Source organism: Photinus pyralis, unplaced genomic scaffold (genome assembly GCF_008802855.1).
Source record: "Photinus pyralis isolate 1611_PpyrPB1 unplaced genomic scaffold, Ppyr1.3 Ppyr1.4_LG5, whole genome shotgun sequence".
Lineage (NCBI taxonomy): Eukaryota > Metazoa > Arthropoda > Insecta > Coleoptera > Lampyridae > Photinus > Photinus pyralis.
The window spans coordinates 42,602,391-42,624,595 of record NW_022170596.1 but is presented as its reverse complement, the minus strand read 5'-3'; the positions used below and the strand labels follow the sequence as shown (position 1 = coordinate 42,624,595).

The 22,205-nt window shown below is 37.3% G+C and overlaps 3 protein-coding genes across 3 annotated transcripts in view; 2 read left to right on the top strand and 1 right to left on the bottom strand.

The window, feature by feature from the left end:
• Window positions 1-3,376: 3,376 nt before the first annotated feature.
• Window positions 3,377-7,854, bottom strand: LOC116171120 (exocyst complex component 8). The gene is made up of 10 exons (XM_031487804.1): window positions 7,440-7,854; window positions 7,236-7,391; window positions 6,975-7,183; window positions 6,730-6,872; window positions 5,096-5,249; window positions 4,920-5,046; window positions 4,359-4,874; window positions 4,182-4,312; window positions 3,911-4,133; window positions 3,377-3,865 (listed from the first exon to the last, which is right to left on the bottom strand). The coding sequence occupies exons 1-10, from the start codon at window positions 7,489-7,491 to the stop codon at window positions 3,480-3,482; spliced, it is 2,097 nt and encodes a 698-aa protein (XP_031343664.1). The 5' UTR covers window positions 7,492-7,854; the 3' UTR covers window positions 3,377-3,479.
• Window positions 7,855-8,111: 257 nt separating this feature from the next.
• LOC116171123 (ras-related protein Rab-18-B-like) lies at window positions 8,112-9,672 on the top strand. Its single transcript, XM_031487808.1, has 4 exons — window positions 8,112-8,549; window positions 8,601-8,910; window positions 8,976-9,101; window positions 9,410-9,672. Exons 1-4 carry the CDS (start codon window positions 8,482-8,484, stop codon window positions 9,524-9,526), a joined length of 621 nt encoding a protein of 206 aa, XP_031343668.1. The 5' UTR covers window positions 8,112-8,481; the 3' UTR covers window positions 9,527-9,672.
• A 2,604-nt stretch (window positions 9,673-12,276) lies between these two features.
• Window positions 12,277-22,205, top strand: part of LOC116171119 (multiple epidermal growth factor-like domains protein 8) — a 33,812-nt gene continuing 23,883 nt past the window's right edge. The window contains exons 1-2 of the mRNA XM_031487803.1: window positions 12,277-15,034; window positions 15,083-15,430. Coding sequence (XP_031343663.1) covers window positions 12,665-15,034; window positions 15,083-15,430 — 2,718 coding nt within the window. The 5' untranslated portion in view covers window positions 12,277-12,664. The remainder of the gene's footprint in view (window positions 15,035-15,082; window positions 15,431-22,205) is intronic.

Sequence of the window (22,205 nt, the reverse complement as noted above, 5' to 3'; positions counted from 1 at the left end):
TTGTTTGATGTGTATTGGACTTGTTTGTAAACTAACATTTTCACAATGAAGAAACGCCCAGGGGGGTGACAAAAACTGTAACCAAATAAGTTACGACACTCAAGATCGGGACTGATCTCGACCTTAAACTGTAGGCTCGAAACTCCGATCGAGGGGCGAGTTATCTATTTCGGGGTCGAGAACTCTGGTTTAGAATCTTACATTGCGCTTAACTGATTTCCACGTATTGTCGTAACATTGAATTTTCCCTACAAGGCCCTTTTCTTTTGCTCTAAACAATGATTTTATTGCACCAAAGATAAGTCACATCTTGTGTATTTCACCCTTTCTCAGAATCTTGGCACCTGATGCTTACTTTGCATTTGTATGTACATTCAGGAATCGCAACACTCACTGAGGGCCTTAAACTTATCTTCGTTAATTTCAGATGGTTTTCCTAAATATCTTCACACATCGCGTTTTTGTAGTAATTACATGACTTACCGTTAGAACTGGAAAACAAAGAAAGAGTACAAAACTGACAAACTCGTAACCATTTTTAGAATATATCAAAATCGGTCATAGTCAGAATATTTTCAGTTGCGAAACTGTATTTTGTTAAGCATCAAAATACGCAACTTTGCCAAATTTAAACTACCTACTTATCTCTTACAGTTTCCGAGATCCTCAAGGTGGCCCTCAAATTTGAATCAGCCTGTATGTATATTGTTTAAGTCCATTTGAAGCTGGTTCCAATCGGATATATTGTTAATTTGGGTGAAAATTTTTAGACGGTGTGTCATAATAGTTTTTGTATAGAAATTACCGAAAGCAAGTTAATAAAAATAACAAACAAAATGGCCCCAAATTGAACCCTTGATGTATGTACGTCGGATATGGATGTGAAGGTGTAATAATAAGATAAAAAAAAGGAACACGGTCCTAGTCATTGGCAGTATACAGGGAGGTGACTTGCGTAACGTATCAGATGGATTTTAATGTAAAATTTATGCGATTATTGGCTCCCCAAATTATCTTAGGGCAAACATGTATTAAGATTTTTTGTAGAAAAAAATTTTTTACGTCAATCAAATGTATTAGTATTCAATTTTTTGCATAATAAAAAGGGAAAATTGGGAAAAATAAAACCCGCATCTTTTTCAATAATCTACGATGCCATGGAATTTTCTAAAACAAAGATATCCAGTTATCAATTAGCAGCAGTTCGAAATGGATTTTATGATCGACTTGGTTACTGTCTTGCAGTTAATGGTGACTTACTCGAACATTTATTATAAATTGTTATATTAGGAAACCGTTTTTAGTAATTTGGTCTTTCTTTATGTTGAATTCGCTGTTCTGAATGTAATACTTTGTGATAGAATTTGATTTGTTTTATAGCAGACATTCCATGGCATGACGGATATTGGCGTAGTTTTTGTATTTTAAAATTCCATGGCATCACAGATTATTGAAAAAGATGGGGGTTTTATTTTTCCAATTTTCCATCTTTATTATGCAAAAAATTGAAAACTAATACGGTTGATTTAGGTGAAAAAATTTTTTCTACAAAAACCTTAATACATTCTTGCTCAAAAATGATTTGGGGAGCCAATAATCGCATGTTATGAATTTTACATTGAAATCCCTATGATGTGTTACGCAAGACCACCCTGTAGATACCTATCATTAGTCTGTAAAAAAATCAGCTCCATTCATCCAACTATAACCTAGTTACATCTGTAGGAAGTTCGTAAAAAACTGAGTAAGAATTATTTTTTACAGAGTTATCAAAAGTTCGCGATTTTTTTTATTATCATCGTTTTCATTTGATTTTCTAAAAAAAAGCAGCAGATTGTCGATTTCAGCATCCTCAGATAGGCCAAAGTGGAAATCCATCGGTTAAGATTTTGATCATTCTCGTTCAATCGATTTCGAGCTAGTTATTTCCAGCAAGGATTATTTCCCAATGCAGTTGTGAGAGAGCAAAGTATGGGCTTTTTCTCAAGTTATAATAAAATTAATCATATAATAGCAGAAAAATATTTTTCTTGGAAATTTCTTGGTATATTTTCGTTAATTTTCCAAGAATATTTCCTTGTTGAGTTTTAATGTAACTTATCTAAATTTTCCCTCCGGAATTTATACAATGGTATACTTACGTTAAACCAAAGTGGAGGGGAGTAAACGCCCCTCCAGTCACAGAATATTGTTACCTACGCCACGGTATTTTATCTGTGCCTACGCTATACTTACAGGACTTTGTTTTCATGTCCGTACCTTTTGATGCCCTTCCTAAATACTATTCGAGTAGCGACGGTCACAAACCAGACAGCAATATTCCATTTGGCTTCTGACGAGCGAACAGTAGGCACAATATTAGTTTTATTGATCTCAAATGTTGGAAAAAGGTTCCTTTAGGCAAAGGGTATTTCACCACTAAAACTCTTTCGCCGCCCGTTTCTCCATTTGTCCGTTTTCTTTTACCATTGATTCGAAAGCGCATATGAAACTTTGGAATAATAAATCCATTATATCTCTGATATGGGAACACGGGGAAAGTTTTAATTGTAGCGAAATCTCGTAGTATTGTGGAGGTTACGGATCCGCAGTCGACGTACCTACCTTCTACTCCCTGCCCTTTTACAGGACTACATTTTCCTCTCTGGCACTACAAATTCATAAGGTACCATCCTATATTTTCAAAATCCAGGATACAAGAAGAAATTTGCTTTTGTCTTAAAATGCACGAAACAAATGAACATCTGCCCCCCATATTTGGAGAAAATAATATTGCGATTTTACAAATTAAAAAATTTCTTGACTCACTCGGCTGTGGCTCGTAAAATATTCGATTAAAAAACTTTAAATACGAAAGCTACAGGAAATTTTGTGGTCTATAACTTTCGTAATAGCTAGTAACGGAGTTGGCGCTGGAACGAAGAATTTATCGAAAAACTGAATTTTCGTACCCTTTTTTCAATATGACGGCGCGAGCGGCGGTCGCAAACTCCCTGTAAAAATATAGTAATCTATCAAGTTTCAAAACTCCTTGCCCTTTTGAAAGTTCAAATCCTATTTTGACTGGACTATCCATAGATTTTCGAAAAAGGGGCCTTGTATTAGTTGTTGATCATACATAACGCTCAATTAGATAGCTTCATGCAACTATACCTACTCTTGGGCAATGGCGTGTAACCTCTTACTGTAATAGCGTTACTGAAAAGGGGTACGCAATTATGTGGTAGGCGCTAAAGTTATGTGCACAGTTAAAATGTTTTTTGGTGAAACAGAAGAAAGGGGTTCGCTTTGAAAATTTACCGTGGGTACCTCCACCCTCTTTTGGTATGCTAAATCTGAACAGAATTAACAAAATAACAACTACGATACACGTAAGTAGTCTTAAATAATATTTATAAATTATAAAATTTATTAACAGTAATTTTGGTAGTCTTACATATAATATTCCAAGCTATATATTATGAAGTAATAAAATACGATTACAAATATTCATTTGACGAGTATTTCGGTATTTGCCTATTCGTCGGAGTTACTCCGTGCAATAACGCTGTATTTTCCTTGACTACTCGCGCAAGGGAAGTACTGTCAAAACCCACGGCGTTATTGTACTTCCTCTGTGCCAAACCGACCAGTACCGTGAGCACAAAGTCTGCGTTCTTTATCATGAAATGGCGCTGTTCGTTTTGTTTTTCATTCCTCAGCGATTGAGCAATGTGTTTTACTTGAGCGTCGAGAACTTCAAAAAGTGTTTCGTCGATGGTGTAGAGAAGTTCCGCCGTTTGCAGCTTGAGGCAATCATCTAAAAGTGTTAGGAATAACTTTGAAAATGATAGGGTGTTTTGTGTAAGCTGTAACCAACAGTCGCCTACAAACAATCGATATTGAATGCAAAAAAGGAATTATTGTACACCTGTAACGTAGTTCTCCAAAATGAGATCCATTTTGATATACTCCTGCAGGCAGCGTGCCAGTCCCGATTTTGATTTGAGATTGGTGGGAATCCAGTTGTCTTCCATCGATCGCAACTTGACAGCGTCGGTAACCTTATCTCTTGCTTCTCGAATCGCTTTTGTGAGTGGAGTTCGAAAGGCACCATCAAGTTGATAGCAAAAATCGATTCCATAACCGCAGAGCTGAATAGTCGTGGGGTAATTATGAAATGAAAGCTACCCAAAACTTACCCTTTCACATTGAGATCTAGCTAATACCACGCATTCTGTAAAAGTACTGAGTGACGTTTGCGTTATAAATACTTGCTTTATGAAGTGCGTTGTAAATATATTTAATTCTTTGCTCGCCCACACAATAAAAGCTGCAATGCAGATATTAAATGGAGGATCATTTCAGTGGAACTATACCAGAGCTGCAACTGGGAGAGTTAGGAAATGCCCTCAAAAATTCTTCGGTCATGTGACACATGTTAGTGAAGACAACGCTAGATAAATGCTGAATGTACACGGTAGCAGAACCTTCTCGTTTCACCCGCTTGCATTGCGTTCGCATCATACTACTACACAACTTGAGAAACAGCGTGCAAGCCTGAGTGGAGCGTTCTAATTGATTGAGTAACCGCACCGCCCTCCGTGCCGCCCGCAGACCACCTTGTAATGACTTATCAGGGCTGACCTCCAACTCCTTCATAAGCACCTCAGTTAGGGTTAACTGCCTCTGCTGAATTTTATTTTTAATCTCCGTAAAGGTGTGATCCACTTGACCGTTTGGTGGAACATACTTCGAAAAGTACTCGTTGGCCTTATGCAGAGTGCTTAGGGCATCTTCGAAATGCCTCTGAGCTATAAAGACGTCTAGCTCTTCCGGGCTTTCAACTAGCCAGTGTGGATGTAAAATGACATCCTCTTCCATTTCGTCAAACGCTAAAATCTTTGCTCGTTAATTCGCTCTATTTATTGGCCACTTACGATTTAAATTAGGCGAATCGATAGAAATCGTTCGAGACGGCGACTTTTCAACTATCGACTCTCGTTTACCCGAGTCTTGATTTAGCCTGGCCTTCTTTACTTGGTCAAATTTTTCTAGCCATTCTTTCTAAAAAGAGATAACTGAAGAAATCTAGTTTTGGTCAATTGCAAAGTACCTTGCTTGAGGTGGAAGTGCTTTGGAATAGTCGTGTATCGGGGAACGCCAGTAGTTTAAAGGCGTATTTAATGCTACCCAAATCTCTGACGTTCACTACGGCTAGACTGCCCAAGTCGTACATTGCTTCAAACTTATATCTTATTGGACCACGTCTAAAAATGTATGCAAACTTCAACTTTATTATTTTATTTTATTACATTTTAGTGCACATGAAAAAGTAGTTGGAAATTAATTTGGTTTCTAAAGTACCTGATCTAAGGTCAATTCTAAGGTTTTTGAAGATGGCAAAATGGTGTCAACCCCGCCGAACGAAACGATGAAAATGAAATGTTTCATAGGTTTATAATCGATCAGTAAGTATAAATAATTTTAAGAACAAAACAAAGGTTTATTTAACTCAAAACCCCGTGTACAGGGTTATTTCCTATAACAGAATGTAAAGTAAAATAAAACAAATGAATATCGCCAAGTTAATAAAAAATGCAAATTTGCTAAATTTTTAATGGAACGCCCTGTATATTTTTAAAAAATCCAGTTTAAGGAAAATTTCAAGGTAATAGGAGACCCCGGCGTTTGACCTCGCATTTTAAGAAACAAAAGAGCATTGCTGGACTGCCAAATGTGGACTATTTGGATAAGTATAATTAACAGATCAAGTCGAGATTACATCCGTTAGGTGCGCCCTTAAAGAACTTGAATTTTGACACCGGTCCCGTATTTTTTAGACGTCTGGGAAGGACGTAATTAATTAAAAATAGTTCCAATTTTAGAGCGTTATCGTATCGATAGGACACGTCGTCAAACTGCAAAACAGTCGAATTTTGTATAAGTTAACCGCTTAAGTACCATTTTTGCTTGGCGTGAGTACATCAAGTTATCTAGTTTTTTTTTTCGTAAATTTACTTTTCATCTGTACAGTTCAATTTTGGTTTGTTTGAATTTCATTCTACCGCACCTATTTAAATTTTTTGGTTTTGCACTTTCGCCATTATGTTTGTAAGTACAGTATTAATCTTTATCATTTCCGTAAATTGATTGTCGCAACCATACCGTATTTACATCTTTTGCTTTTGCCGTAAATTCACGTCTTACAGCTTTTCATCTTTAGCATCTTAGTTCTTTTGACCGTTTAATTTTCAAGGTCAGCGTTTGCTTTTTACTTCACTAATTATAAGGGGGAAATAATATTGTGACGTTATCCTGCATGTAACTTTCTGTAGGAACCGCTAATTAAGTTGTGGTTTTTGTTTTCTGGTGCCTTAATTCTACTTTTAGATGGTGTTCCACAAGTAAAATGTTTTTTTGATGAAACAAAGGGACGGGAAACTTCAGAAGATTGCTAAATCTGAATAGAAGAAATATGATACATTGCGTTAAATATTCATTTTGACAAATATTCCACTATTTGCCTATGCACCTTTTGTACTTCATTGAGCAGGGTTTTTAAGGTATTTATTTTGCATGTAGGTGTATGGGCTTGTTTTGATTCAAGCCAGTCATTGTAGCACTATATGAATTACACTACAGGCGACTTTTGCTGTATGCAATCGTAAAAAAAAACACAGATTGACAGCTTTGTAAAAATATAGGGAGTATCTCAGAGGAATATTACTCTGAGGGGAGTACCAGTACCTATTAGAGTTCCAAGCTGCCAACATTAATCCATCATTAAATAGATATCCATGCACACGTTTTATTGGATTATTCTCAATGGGGTCCAGTTCCAAAAGATCACCTTCATGCATTAACATTCTGGTGGGCACATCCACCAAGTTCTAAAATAAGAAGAATCTATTTCACAACATGTACTAAAACCTGCCCATCATAGGGCCACACGAACATGACAATCGATTACTGCACCAGTGATAATGCCTTACCCCACACCCTTCGACATTCTCCATAATAGTTGTCAACTTATCTCGCCTCGTATTTTCCTCCACCTGTTTTTTATTGCTCTCCTTATTAACGACCAACTCCACAGAAACTGGAGCCTCCTCGCCTAGAATTGTAGTGTTGGAAAGGGAAGTTAACAATGAACGCTGCTCCGACAGTAAATGGGATAATTGATACATTTCACTTTCCAAATCTGTTTCCGTTAAGGATCAACGAGTAGGTGTAGGTTTAAATTAAAAGGATACGCGAAATTTCCTTCGCTGTTTCGATAAACTGTATATAATTTTGGTAAACGTTCTTCTTCAATTGCCCACTTGTGTCCTCTGACAATGTTTGTACTTTGTTACGTAAACGTACCAACTCCGGACCTCCGATACAATTTTGTGATAGCTCGCGAACATCTACAATAGAACTGCATTAGGTTGAACCACAAATGAACGGTAGTTTACATTTGTCGGAATTAAACTCTGGTGACACAAATAACTTCAATGTTGGGTCCATTGTGCACAATTTTTTAGAACTGACTTTAGTCTGCCTTTATTTTATTCGCTAATTTTGTAAAAATCAAAATTCCTGTTGGGTTTTCTACGTTAAAATTCTAAAAGTTGACTTCGGTTTTCTATGGTTGACTTTGATAACTTGTTTGGTTATAAACATACAACTGTGACACTAATTGATTGGAACTACTACGACTTGTTTATTGAAACTATTCTGTGTTACATTGGACTACTACTACTTCGGGGGTAAATACACTGATTTTTAATCGGATAATTGTATTTTTACACGAAAGTTTTCTTGCGACGGGAAAAACTAGAGAACAAAAGTGTGATAAAATCGCGTCAGCTTTAGATGGAGCAATTTTATCTTATGCTTTTGATCGACTGCCACTCATTTTTGATCGCCCGTTAGATGAAACCACGTGGTTTGTGTTCTTTGCATATATTTTACTCGTAGGCATATATAACGGGCGATCAAAAATGAGTTGCTATCGAGACGCCTTTGGAAGTTAAAATTAAGTACGATTTCCCATGTAAACAAAAATTCGAAAAGTAACTCGACAGCAACTCATTTTTGATCGCAGTGTATACGAGAAGGTTCTTTGATGATGGATGACGTTCAGACGTTGTACAGGTTTTGTACAGTGACCTTTAACTACTCTTTATTACTTTTTTTGTATATTGACTAGTAAACACCCTTATCTAATAGTATTTATATTTGCGTGTAACCTGTTCACAGTTCACACTTCACACCTTTGTTGGCTTTGATTTATTATCTTGCTGATGACTCATGAAACCCACGTTGGGCAATGTCACGTGACACGTCAGTCCGTTGTCAGTTGTCGGTGATGTCAGTGATCAGCTGATTCAATATTGATGTTAACACACAGTTTTGTATTAATTACATGTAACTGCGTATAATTGGAAATAATAGCTGAACTTTAACACCAGATCGAATTAAAAACCTAAAGAATCTATCCAATTAAATCCAAAAATGGAGGACGATATCTTAACAACACTAAAAATTTTAATTATTGGTGAAAGCGGTGTAGGTAAATCTAGGTGTTTATCTTTAATAATTTAGTGACATTACTTTAACACCCTCTTTTTCAGTCTGTTACTGCGATTTACAGACGATAATTTTGACCCGGAACAAACCTTGACGATCGGCGTCGATTTTAAAACGAAAAGGCTAAATATTGATGGGAATAACGTTAAGTTAGCTATATGGGATACAGCAGGACAGGAACGTTTTCGTACATTAACCCCTTCTTACTATCGAGATGCACAAGGGGCGATTTTGGTGTACGATGTTTGTAATTACGCCACATTTTCCAAATTGGAGACGTGGCTGAACGAGTTGGAGACTTATTCGACAAAGAGAAATATTGTAAAGATGGTGGTTGCAAATAAAATTGATATGGTAAGGACAATAGTTCCGCTAATGCATTCTTAACTAACACCATTTGATTTCAATAACATTTTTAGGAAAACAGAGAAGTCAGCAGAGACGAAGGATTGCATTTCGCCAAAAAGTATAAAACTTTATTTATTGAGGCCAGTGCTAAGACGAGAGACGGTGTACAGAGTGCTTTTGAAGAATTAGTTCAGCAAGTGAGTACTTTTCTAATATTGTCACTCCACTCAGTATTTAATAGGTATGGGGTATGGGGGTCATAATAAACAAAAAAGGATTTTTTTATAATAAGCGGGGTGTCACAGGGATTAGTTTTTGGGCCTTTATTTTTTTAGAATTGATTGGCCTGATAGCAAGTATTCAAGGATGAAGGGCTAAATGCCAGTGTCTTAGTTAAATAATATTTTTGCATTCTGATTTTAACACAACAGTAATTGACATTTGCGCGTATTTATATTATTGTGAATCAATTCGTATAAAATAAAGATATGTGTTTGTTTTTTAGATTATCCAAACTCCCGATTTATGGGATTCGTACAGCTTAGGAAATAATGTAAGTCTAGGAAATAAAGATCATCCTGCGCACACAAGTCAATGTTCAGGATACTGCAATCTCGTATAAGTTTCTTAAGTTCTAACCTGCATATTTTAGCTATCTAATTGTACAATTGGAAGATGTGATTAATTTTTATTTAAGTTCTATCTGTCTAATATGCATATTTTTTAATATATTGCCTGTTCTAATAGTAAAGATTGTGAAACAATTAATTATTTTTTGTTAATATATGTGTCTAATGTCTGTAAATATGCAGATAAGATGAGAGCATTGAAGATCAATGCGATTGCATCATTCCATGCATGTACCTATAATACATAATCAAAAACCCTTTTTTTTTAATTTGCGGTGTTGGGCAACTAAATTCTAGTGCATAATAACTGATTATGTGCACACAAACTTATTCGTTCCCTATTATTGTCGTTATATAAATTTTAGAACTGGTTGTACTTTTAACATTCTGTAATTCTGTGTAATCTGGCAACTCCTATAATTTTTCTAAGTATTTTCATTTATGTTGCAGGTATTTTACTTTTTGGCTTGCTGGTGTTTTCCAGGTCTTGGTTCCGTATGTAAGAATTAATAATAGGCGTATGTTATATTGTAAATTTTGATCTTCGTTTCTTCTGCAATTTCTCATTAAAAATGTACTGCTTATATCATGGAATGTCTTGAAGATGCTTTCTATTCTTTTGTTGATATCTCCCTCTTGTTCTCAGCTTTCTTCGACTGTTACTCCCAGATATTCAGCGCTTGCTCTATGTTAGCCAGAACAGTAATTAGTGTACCTCCATTGTAATTGCTAATCGATATAACGTAAAAATAAAACATAAAAAGAAAGCGCGTGGCATGTCGAGATTTTTCAAAATGTTTGACGTTTGACTGCTTTTCTTAATGGTCCTGTACTGTGCCTATGACTCCATTGTTTTTGAATTTCAAAAGGTCTTTATTGTTTTTGCACTTTCAAATGTTGAAAAAATTCTACATCGATCAGTTTTTACATTCTCTATACCTATCTGTTATGCTTTTCGTTTTTTGTAAGATTTTCTAAACATTGTGACCATTATGAATAATTTTCTTAGGAGGCCTTGAAATAAACACGATAGCTGCAGATCTGTCAGACAAATATCATCTGGTAGGTTAAGAACCTCTCTGTGCTTTCCAGGACCTCTTATCAGTCTTTAAGAAATCTCGCCAAACAGTCAGGTCTCTTGCCATTTCTCCTGCAACATCCAAGAGGTTCCAAGATACACGGGATTACAGCAGTTGTAGGTCTCTGACCTTTGACTTAGTTTACAGCTAAAACCCTGGATACTATCTTCTGTTACCAGACTACTACAAGGGCAGTTATGATGATTCGCCGAATTTTGAACCGAGATGCAAAGTTTCACAACTAACACGAAAAAATTCATCTGAGGGATGAGTTCCAAGTTGTGGTCAAGGTTTATGAGATTGATTTGTTTCAGTGAATTTCAATGTAAGTTTTCTGGGGTTCGTGCATCTATGATTCTTTGCCACATTCAATGCCTACTTCAGTTATACTTGGAGTTGAGTGTTAATTGTCACAAAACTGTAATGTTCCATTTAGTTTCTCATTTTCTCTAAATCTACCAGTTGACAAATCAATTGCAGACGCTGAAGCAGATGAAGCAACAATAATGAACGACGGAAGTGAATTGTCCTATGGCTCTTCTTATCTCAAGTCCACCAAGTGTGACTGGTAGTGATATTTATCCCAAGATTTTTCAGTTAGGTTGAGATTCAAGGTGCGTTGAAGGGGAGTTGCTATATAGCGTCATATAGCTCTACAGTAACTGTCAATTTTCAAAGTGGTGCTAATTGGAGGAAATAAACCACCTGCACCTTGGCCGTCGCCCAATGACCAATATCGCAATTAAATCGATCATGTAGTCGCATAGAGGTCTAGTGGTAGTCAAAAACATCCTTCAGTGACGTTTGCGGATCTGATCTCCATAACTTTTAATTGACGAACTCGAGGTTTGATTGTAATTCAATAGTGTAACAAATTACCAGAGCGCTCTCAGTCCTATAATCGACTACCAAAGACAGATTGATACCTAGAACTGACCTAACAACAATGATAAGGAGAGATGGGAAGAAACACTGAAGAAGTGTACACATTATAATCAAAGTAATGCGTCTCAAATAACTAATAAGCCCAGGGCACAAGAACTAGACCTTCTGGAGAAATGAAAGCTGCGAAGTAACAAAGCGCCCTGCATCCATGGGATCCCAACCAAACTGCTCTACTTTCATCCATCCATCATTCATCGAAAATTGGCCCACAGTCAGGCGAGATTCCAAACGAGCTAGGCCCGCTATTAGGTATACATTATGAATCCTATGGGTGGATCATGGAGAAGGCCAATGAACAGGTTTACACATATTCCGCCGGTCCTCCCTCCGGGTTGTGATCGAATGCAGATCAGGCCACTCTACTATAAGGCTGGAAAGAAACCTAACCAGGTATGGGGATACGGATTGGATCAAAATTATGAAAATTACGAGAGGGAGTGAATTTTCTCCTTGTATACAGACCGAGGTAACTATACGGAAAGTGAATCTGAACGAATTTCAAGTGGGGGTGCAAGCAATACAAATAATTTTATAGATATTTATGTTAACGACACGACGGTACTGGTTGAAATACAAAGAAACTTACAGCCTGTAAGTTACAGGTGAAAGCTGGAAGATTTAGTAATTGTGCCATTGTTGGAAATTGAATACATCCAGAAAAGAGCGGTTTGATGTGTTGCCTAATGTATACTTCGCAGCACTGAAAAGTTACGACTTACGATTTCCATTTTTCAACATGTTCCATTACTTGCGTAAGTGAGACAATATTATGCTGATACGTTTGATTTCTTTCCTCTGTCGAACCTCACGCGTTTTAATGCGTACCACCCTTATATTATCAAATACGAAGTCCCCCAGGTTTACTAAAATGAAACTTTCGGAAAACGCCAGGAAACGTCAAATGTGAAGGTTGGTGATCAGCTGTGTAGAGGCGGATTTAAATTATAAGGGATTGATCGCGGTTCGATTAGTGGAATGGAAAGAAAATTGAAAGTGATTATGAGTGAAAAGTGTTATGGAAACATTAGCGACAATTAGTACTAACATTAAAAATGAGGACTTCCAAGGTTATTGTTACACAGTAACAATTACTTGCTCCATAACAATATGAAATCACAAATAATTAATTTTTCGCAAACAGGAATTGTAGTGTGCATTTTTGTGTTGGTTAGTTATGCGGCTGTCGATCTGGTACCCTGTGACAAATCTCGAAGGGTTTTCACGAGCTCGTGGGGGATTATTACGGACGGTCCTTTGGGCTCGAATTATACACAGGACAGTCATTGCGAATGGCTGATCAAGGCGAACAGTAGCAATAAGTTTATTACCCTGAGTTTTCGTAGTATGGGGACCGAGTGCTCGTACGACTATGTGTTTGTGTATGACGGCGATTCCTTTCACTCACCGTTACTGGGAAGTTTCAGCGGGAAGACAGATCCTCAGCAGGTGGTTGCATCATCCGGGTACATGCTGATTTTGCTGTATAGTGATACGAATTATGTGCTTGACGGTTTTCGTGCGGAGTTCTTCATTACGGATTGTCCAAATAATTGCTCATCGCGTGGTATGTGTTACAACAATCGGTGTGTGTGTGAGGGGGACTGGGGCGGGTCGGATTGTTCGCATAGATTGTGCCCGGAGAATTGTGGAATGCGCGAGGGTCGCGGTCGGTGTGACAAAGGGCAGTGTATTTGCACGAGCGGTTATTCGGGACAGTCGTGTAGTTTATTCGACGGCGATAATGTCGGTAACAAGTGGCACTGGCTGTCCCACTCAGAAGGCGGTTTTACGCCTAGAGCAGCTCATACCGCAGTTTACGTGGAACAAACCGACTCTCTGTATGTTTTCGGTGGGTACGATTTAAATAATATTTTAAGCAATCTGGAAATTTATAATTTCCAAAATAGTACGTGGAGGGATGAATTGGGACAAGTGTTGCCGTATAAAAGTTTGGTAAGTTCGATCGAGCCGGGGTCCATGGCGAAATTGATCGAGCAAGCTGGCCCGGACTGGCAACAGAAATGGGGGTTGAATTCTCGTGTGTCATTTATGCGCAATCTTTTATACTCATTTAATGATAACTCCACCACAGTCAGAAGAAATCAAATTCACTCACGGTCACCAGACTATCACAGGCCCGTTGCCCGTTATGGTCACGCTGCATGCGCAGTCACCCGTGGATTTGTGGTATTTGGAGGCAAATTAGATAACGGTAGTTTAACAAATGATCTGTGGTTGTATGATGTTTATTCTAGTCGTTGGGAAGTGAGAGCACAGTTTTCTGATGTAAAACCTCCCTCTCTTACAAGGCACACTTTGACGTGCGTTGAAAATACAATTTATTTATTCGGGGGTAGCACCGAGGATGGAGAATTTTCTTCAAAATTATTCAGCATTCAATTGTTACCCGAGGCAAATGAGAAGTGGCACGAAATAATACCAAGAGGGGGCAAAATACTGGATGTGCGTGTCGTGGCACATACAACCGTTTACTATCCACCAACCAACTCCCTACTAATTTACGGGGGAATTATGGCAGGAGTTGCGAGGTTTTCAAAGTTGTCCGACCGCATGCTGGTTTTTCAATTAGATAACAAGCATTGGACCGAAATTCATTACACGCGGGAGCATTTACGTGAGCGATTCGTACCCAGAGAAAGAGCCTTTCACACCGCAAACATAATGGGCAACTACTTAGTCATCTTCGGGGGCTACTCCCACCGGCACAACAAAGAAGAAATTTGCTATGACAATCAAATGTACCTCTACCACTTAGGCTGTCACACGTGGGTCAACCCGGAAATTCTGGGCAAAACAAACGACTCTCGTTATCCCAAGCAACAGGGGGTGTTTGCGCACTCGGCCAGTATTCGGCACGACAACACCCTCTTACTAGTCGGCGGATATCACGGCAACGTAAACGGAGATCTGCTCGCTTACATCGTCCCCCCAATGATAGCAGCACACCAAAAGGAAAATTACGACCCGGAAATCGCCTGCCACCGACACAGAAATTACGCAGAATGCTCCGCTGATCCGGAATGCGGGTGGTGTTCTGCTGACGAAATGTGCTACGGACGAACGATCGGCGCTAATTGCACCACCAACCTACAGACAACTCGATGTCCGGGTGTGTGTCCAGCCTTGGGAGACTGCCACTCGTGCCTAATTCACGGGCCATCCCAACAGTATTTGAAACCATTGGTATCGGCAGCTTTTAAGTTGGGACTAAGCGAATGCACTTGGTGTGTACAAAACGCACGTTGTCATTACAAAGACGACAACTACGGAATATGCGGGTTATGGGAGGATAGCCCGAGTCAAGTGCCCGGCTGGTGGGGCTCCAAAGGCACCGAAGTCTTAGAAGCGGAACTTTGTCGGGAACTTGACCGTCGACCAGGTCTCACCTTCCTAAAATACTACTATCCGGTTAATTTCACCCAGCCCGATCATGTTGGGATTATCAACGCGACTACTGTAAGTATTCACACTGTGGGCGTGCGAGTTTTATAAAAGATTGCGTAGGTCGATTTTAACAGCCCTACTACATCCTGGTTACGGACGGATCCAACTGCGGGCGGAGAAATGGTCGCGAGACTGCTAGGATTTTTACATCCCCCGCCCCAATTTAAGGAAATGTTGAAAGTTTGCGTCAGCTACAGTAGCGCCTCGTTGAAGATCGGCGAACATTTGCTCGCCAACCTAACAGCCGAGCAGAAGCATTGCCAACCTCAAATCTTTTGGCCCGAATCGGAATTTAATAGAGTTTCCGTGGATTTTGAGTCGCATAAAATTATCAGTTTGGGACCCTATAATACTCATCAGCAAAGTAAGATGGAGCTGCTGCACTATCAGGATAAAGAAACACCAAAGGTAGGCACTTAACATATTGCAACTTAACTTTGTCATACTGCCAACAAAACTGAACCCGAGTCTGAACCCTTGCCACCGTGTAAAATAGATAGAGCAGTATGTTCTGCTTCCTTAATTGTGAATCAATGTCTTGGTCGTCCAACGCAAAAGTAGGTAGGCTCAGTCTATGCGAGAGTCTATCACACTTTTGCTACTGGAGTCTTGTCTTTCTCTCCGGAAAAATATATCCATATTTAAAACATTTGAAAATATAAATAAATGCGGGCGGTCGTGATTTTGGTAATAAAACTTCATGACGCCACTCTGTGTGATAGCTAAGCAGATTTATTACTGCCTCTTATATTATACCATAGACCAAATACATGATTATACCAAAGGTAGAGAGGTTCATACACCTTATTATTTTACACTGTGAAGTCTACTGATACTAAAGCGCACAAACTTCTGATCTTAAGACCCGATTTATTCTGTCGGCTCTCTTGATGAACTTGTAATTTGTAAAATTTTGATTTGCTAAAGAGGGAAAACGAGAGGGAAAATATGCCCAACAAAAAAAATTATATTTTCGTTTATTTTATAGCAGATGTTAAATTGGCATTTTAATAGCTGCGAATGAGTATAAGTCGCTCTTTAACTGTAATAGATAAAGTGAAACAGATGATTGTGCATTCTAATGACGTCTGCACGTGAGTTCCTCCACAAACCCAATGTTATGCAGGTGATAGTTGTCCATCCAGTGACCTGTGAGGACACTATTCTGGCTTGTATTCAGTTTGCCAAGGTGCCGTGTTAAAAAGATCTTCGACTGCCTGAGTGCGGTTGCTTGTGGCCACTGAGCATGGAATTGACTGGTCGCCCAATCTTTAATTCTGGCCCTGACAACGGAGGAAGCAATTCGTAGGGTAGGCTCGGGCCCGACGAAGACCCCTCCATTTCTAAAACACGATTTTGTTTGTGTTTTGATTTACTATTTCCCTACTGAGTGCTCATGCTTGTTCCAAGCATTTGTTTTCATAATTTCGCCAGCAAGTTATTTTTAACAGGGAAGGTAAAGAAGCGAAATCATTCTAAAAATCAGATTTGCTGATATGCTTAAAAATAAATTTTCCTCGTGAGCGAAACGTTGTAAATAAAATTTAATTGTGTTTAGCAAAATTAATATTCCACATTAGAAATGGCCTTGTTGCGGTTACATAAAAAAAGGATTTGGGAATTCGATTGAGTGTGATGACTTGACCATATATTTTTTAAATCAAGTGTGTGGTGCTTACTTAGAAAGCCTATTAATACGAACTATTTATAAATGGAACAAGAATGTTTTTCTGAAATTCGACTTTTACTATTAGTATTATGCGAGATAAATCAATTCTAAATGCAATGTTTTATACAGTTGCACGCCGAAAGCAGTGGCGTAGAAATAATTTTTTTACTGGAAGCCGTATCTATGTGATGTCATATCATTGTTGTTCTTTTCAATGGTTTATTTGTTTTTAAAATTATGGACCACAAACGAATTTTACTTACAATAAATCAGGTATGCCATGCAAACAACTGAACATAAAAAAAACAGTGCTACAATCCGTTGTTATGAAATATTACTTCAACTGAAACCAGGTGCCAAATTTTTGACAGAACAGCTATCTAGCTCAAACCAGATACGAGTACAAAAAAAAACGTTTGTTAATGTGGACATTTTTTGTAATAAAACGTAGCACAATTTTTGAAGGTTGTACAGTGTGGTTCAAATTCATGGTTCACCATTGGGGTCCGTAACAGTGATAGATATAGTGATGGTTAATGGGGGCAAAGTTTCCCCTTGTTGTGACTAAAAAAACGCATTTGAAATTTTTGAAAATCTGTGAAAATAACTGAGATACCACCGAAAAACGGAAAATGTCAAATTTCGTTTTCATTTTCGGAAATCTTTGTCTATTGATTGTATTTATTTGTATATTATACACGGTGCCCATTTTTCGAGGGCTACTATGGGGATCTCGCTGATCTTAAGAGATAGACATTTGGTTAAATGAGGGTAAAATTGCGAATTTTCGTGCTGAATAATAATCTAAAAACAAATTTATAATATCTTCAATAGTTTTGAAAATATAGCAAAAAAACGAAAATTTCTGATTTTCATTTTTAACTTTTTCATGGTAAACTAATTGTACTAGACATTTCTAATTAACACATTTTTCAGACACTTTAATGGAGATTTCGAGTATGGCATTCCGATTTTAATCTTTCAAGATAACAGAGAAACACGTGGCAACTTTGGTTTTTTTATGGGCGCCGTTTTGGATTTTGACATTGTGAGATTACGTCTTTTTTTCTCTTTACAACGATATATCACACATGGTGGTTCAGTATCACATTTTTTCTAAAAATACAATTTTCCTTTTCTGCGAAGAGTGCTTTGTAAAAACAAAACGTTCTTTTGTTGTGAACAAAATGTCAAGCATTGTCATTTACGTTTGTGCTAGTTTTATTGCTAAAATATTATTTCTTCTTATGTATTTTGTTCTAATTTGAATTATAATTTTCTTGCAAAACGAAGGTTCAATTGTGTTCAGATGAAAATAGATGAAAATAGAATTTTCTCAACACAACTAGTTCGTTGCCAACTGTCAAACTTTTGTTCACAATAAAAGAACATTTTGTTTTTCCAAAGCACTCTTCCCAAAAAATTAAAGATTGTATTTTTCGGAAAAATGTGATACTGAACCACCATGTGTGATATACCGCTGTAAAAAGAAAAAAAGAAGTAATCTCAAAATGTCAAAATCCAAAACGGCGCACATAAAAAAACTAAAGTTGCCACTAGTTTCTCTGTCATCTTAAAAGTTGTTAAAAACGAGATGCCATATTCGAAATCTACATTGAAAAGTGTTCGAATAATGTGTTAATTAGAAATGATTTTTAAAAATAAACAAATAAGAACAAGATGGAAGATAATACCCTCAATAATACATGTACCTACATTAAAAAAAGTTTATTTTTGGGTTCACCTTACTTTGTGTATGACCAGTGAAAAGCTTGTTTAATAAGTTTTCCAGAGAGGTATCACAAGTGGGGTATTTTCGAGGGTACTTTAAGATTTTTACGTCAGTATGGGTAAGTGCTTAAGGGGGTGGTGGGGGTAGTTTAAAAAATATTAAATAAGTCGTTTGGATTATAAAAAAGATTTTAAAAATCCCAACAGTTTTTGAGATCTTGAGGTACATGCATAATTGCATACATACGCCAGCAAACGAATGGAGCAATTGCTAAAGGCTGATTTCAAGGTGATTATCAGTTTTCTAACAGATTTCGAACAATAAAATTGTAGGCAGATTCCCAAGAACCATAATTGTGAATAACTTTGCACATGTATTTGAGGGATAACCCTTCAATGTTTTGATAACCTGATGTGCGATTGTTTTTTTTTTGTATAAGGTGACTTATTTGCCATGCATAGTACTGTGATCTTGAAACCCTATACCAATGGATCAAATTGTACTTATTCTGATACTGTTTTGTTTGAATATTCCATAGGGTACTACATATCAATTTTAAACCGAATAGTACTGCTTCTTGAAAAGTGTACAGTTTCATTCTTGGTTTCATTATCATGAGAGATATAAAAAAAGCAAAGGAAACGGTTTTTTACATTCTCTCATAGACATCTATGAAATAGAAATAATTCTCATACTTCAAAGTTCAGTATTTCATTTTGTTATTACTAAATGGAGTATTTTTTGTTCTTGTAGGGCAATAATTTAACAAATAGGTAATGAATTTGACCCAGTTGTAATGTAGAACTCGTTTATGCCTACCACAGTCCCTTTAAGAACATCTGGTTTTGACACCCCGTTCTTGAGTGATAAACGATTGAAGTTTGACTCCGTCTTCATGTAGAGCTGGTCTAGACCCACCACAACCCCATTTTCGAGATGTAATCGATTAAAACAGGCTGGCTCTGCTAAAGTTTCATCGAAAATGGAGCATGAATTGAGAGATATTAGCATAGGTGTACGCACTCCACTGACGTCGCGTAAAAACAATTATCGAATTGGTTGAATGTACTATTTTTGGTGCAGGTCAACAACAGTAACGATGCACTGAAATTCGTTTGTAAAAATCTCAAACCGTCTCCTTAGTAATTGTGACCGAAGTTCGGAAAAGCAGAAAAAAGTCCGAAAAACTTCGTTAATTTTACCGAACGGGCTCAGATTTACGGATTAAATAAATAATCAAAAGGTATCAAAAACAGAATCCAAGTTCTTGCATCTTTCTTTTAATTTATCTGTCGTCGCATGTTTTAGAGTTAAATGAGGAAACACGTAAGACGATTATTAGTTTCAAAAGGAGTAGGCGTGGCTCTAATTCAAAATCAAAATTTAATCAAAACTAGAAAAATTCTTGAATTTTAAGAAACTTTTTTATCAAAATTTGCAATTCTGATCGTTGGGAACAGATAAAATTATTTGTTCATTACATTTTTTAATTTTAAATGAATTTTTTCGGAACGAATATGAGTTTCAAAAATTTGTACAAACTAAATTTCAGTAAATGGTCAATAATTAAAAATCATGTTCATTACCGTGCAAAGCATTCTCAAATTTTATTTATTTCAAATTAGGAAATTACAAAAACGGTTTTAATTAACTTTGGGATTTTGTCTAACATTCGAAGTCCACAGGTATTATAAAATGTGCGCAGGAATTACTTGTTTGTGACATTGAATTTTTAATTGTTTTTCTCGTTTTTTTTTAATTTCACTTCTCGAGGTCAAATTTAATTTGTACTAATTAGAAGTGTAAGCTAGATAGCTGTAAGTTTTTTCGCGCCTGATAGGTAGGTATAAAACTGACGTACATGCGTGAAGTGACATGCTTGGAACGTCATGCTTAGTAACAGAAATCATTAGTAATATTAATTCAATTAAATTTTTGCTGTGACTAATCTATGTACGTCACATTACTACGTGCATTATATTTATTATATGAAATATATTCACGTATGTAATAAAAAATAACCTTCCGTGTAGGAAGGAGTTGGTTTAACAAAATTCGTTTCATGCTCTCTCAATGTTTTATTCAAATTGTGGGACATCCTTATTTATTAGTTCACTCGAATTGAGTCAATTAATAGAATGGGAAAGGTGAATGAATCTTGGTATTTCCTTAAAGGTTGAAGAAAACTGAGGTGGACTTACAGTTTGTTTGAATCAATGCAAAAGAGAAATTTAATTTATTTTAATGCCACAGATAATCAAACTTAGAACAAGGTGACAACATCTAGAACGGTGGCGTGGAATTGTTGAGTACCTTGCATAATAAGAGACATTTAGAGAAGAGTATGTACCGAGGTATGTACTTATATTACACTTCTGTAAAGCATTGCCATACAAAGGAAAAAAGGGGAATTCCCATATAGTCAGGACTATTTTTGAGAAAATGCATTTTGTGGTTTTCCCGTATTTGGACCCCGCTGAATCCGTTTCTGCCTGTTGCCAAGCCTGAAAATGGACCGAAAGGGAGACATTCTATGTCTAAAATGCCCGATTTTTACAGTTCAATGCACTGGACCCACTTTTTTGGGGTCAAGAACACGATGGAGGGGTCAAAATGAGGCCGGAAATGAAAAACCGGGCTTTCTCATAAGTGGGCCAAACTGGTGGTAAACATTTCGATTTTTCAACTTTTTTTTGGAATGGTTTGACTTTTAAGATTCTGGTATGCGGACACAGTTGAATGAAAAAAATCAGTGGGATATGCTTTAGAGGCTTCAGTTTTACGAGAGAGGTAATAAAGGCGGTTTGCACGTCACTTTTGGGCACAAATGACCTGGCGTAATCAGTTTCTTTTTCTTTCAATAGTTTAAATGGTCTGACTGGGGCATTCCTCTTTAAATCGGGAAAAACCTTGTTGATGGTTAACCTTCTCCCCATCGGAACTTCAGCTACTGATCTTTCCGTAAAGCCCGGGGTACACTATTCGTCGATGCGTCAATTTGACGCGGGATTAGTCAGTCCGTATTCTGCAACCAAACATAGAATCGAGCTAAACCATTCATTTTGATCATACCTGGATACGCGGAGTGTAGGATATTTAGGATTTAGGAACACTAGACACAGTCACGTTTCTTACATATTTTAGTGCATCAACTCTAAAAATTGTTCAAAATGGAAAAAATAATAAACCGAAAATGGCACATAACAATTAACGGCGACACTGGTTTCTTATACCTATGACAGTCATGACAGAACAAAATTACTAACGAAATTCAAACCGTCAATTTAATAATGCAAAAAACACTAAAACCTTAGGCTTGTCTCACAGTGGAAGCGTTTACGCGCGAAATTCAAGCGATCATCACTTCTAATGAATCACCCATTATTATCCTGGTACCCCATAACAAACAATCCTGATATTAGCCGCTAATTTCAGTTGTATGTTCTAACTGAAAATGTGCCCTTATTTGTCCAACCGTTCCAAGCCCATTGGATAACTTTCGACAAAACGGTGTCTCTGATGCCACTTCTCTTACCGAAAGAATCAGGAATGCTCTCCAACATAAGGACATCCTCGGAAACTGGCGCCTGATGTCCACGAGCTTCAGAGGTAGACAGCTCAGAGCATCTGCATTTCCCATCTTTTTTGTGCAAAGATTCTCTGAATTTTCGTTTCCTAGGTAAGTATTAGAGAATTGCGTTTGTTGTAACGTCCGTGAACCGGTTCCCTTGGGATAATATTTTTCAGTTTCTCAAATGCCCTATTTTGTTTCGCCCTGTACA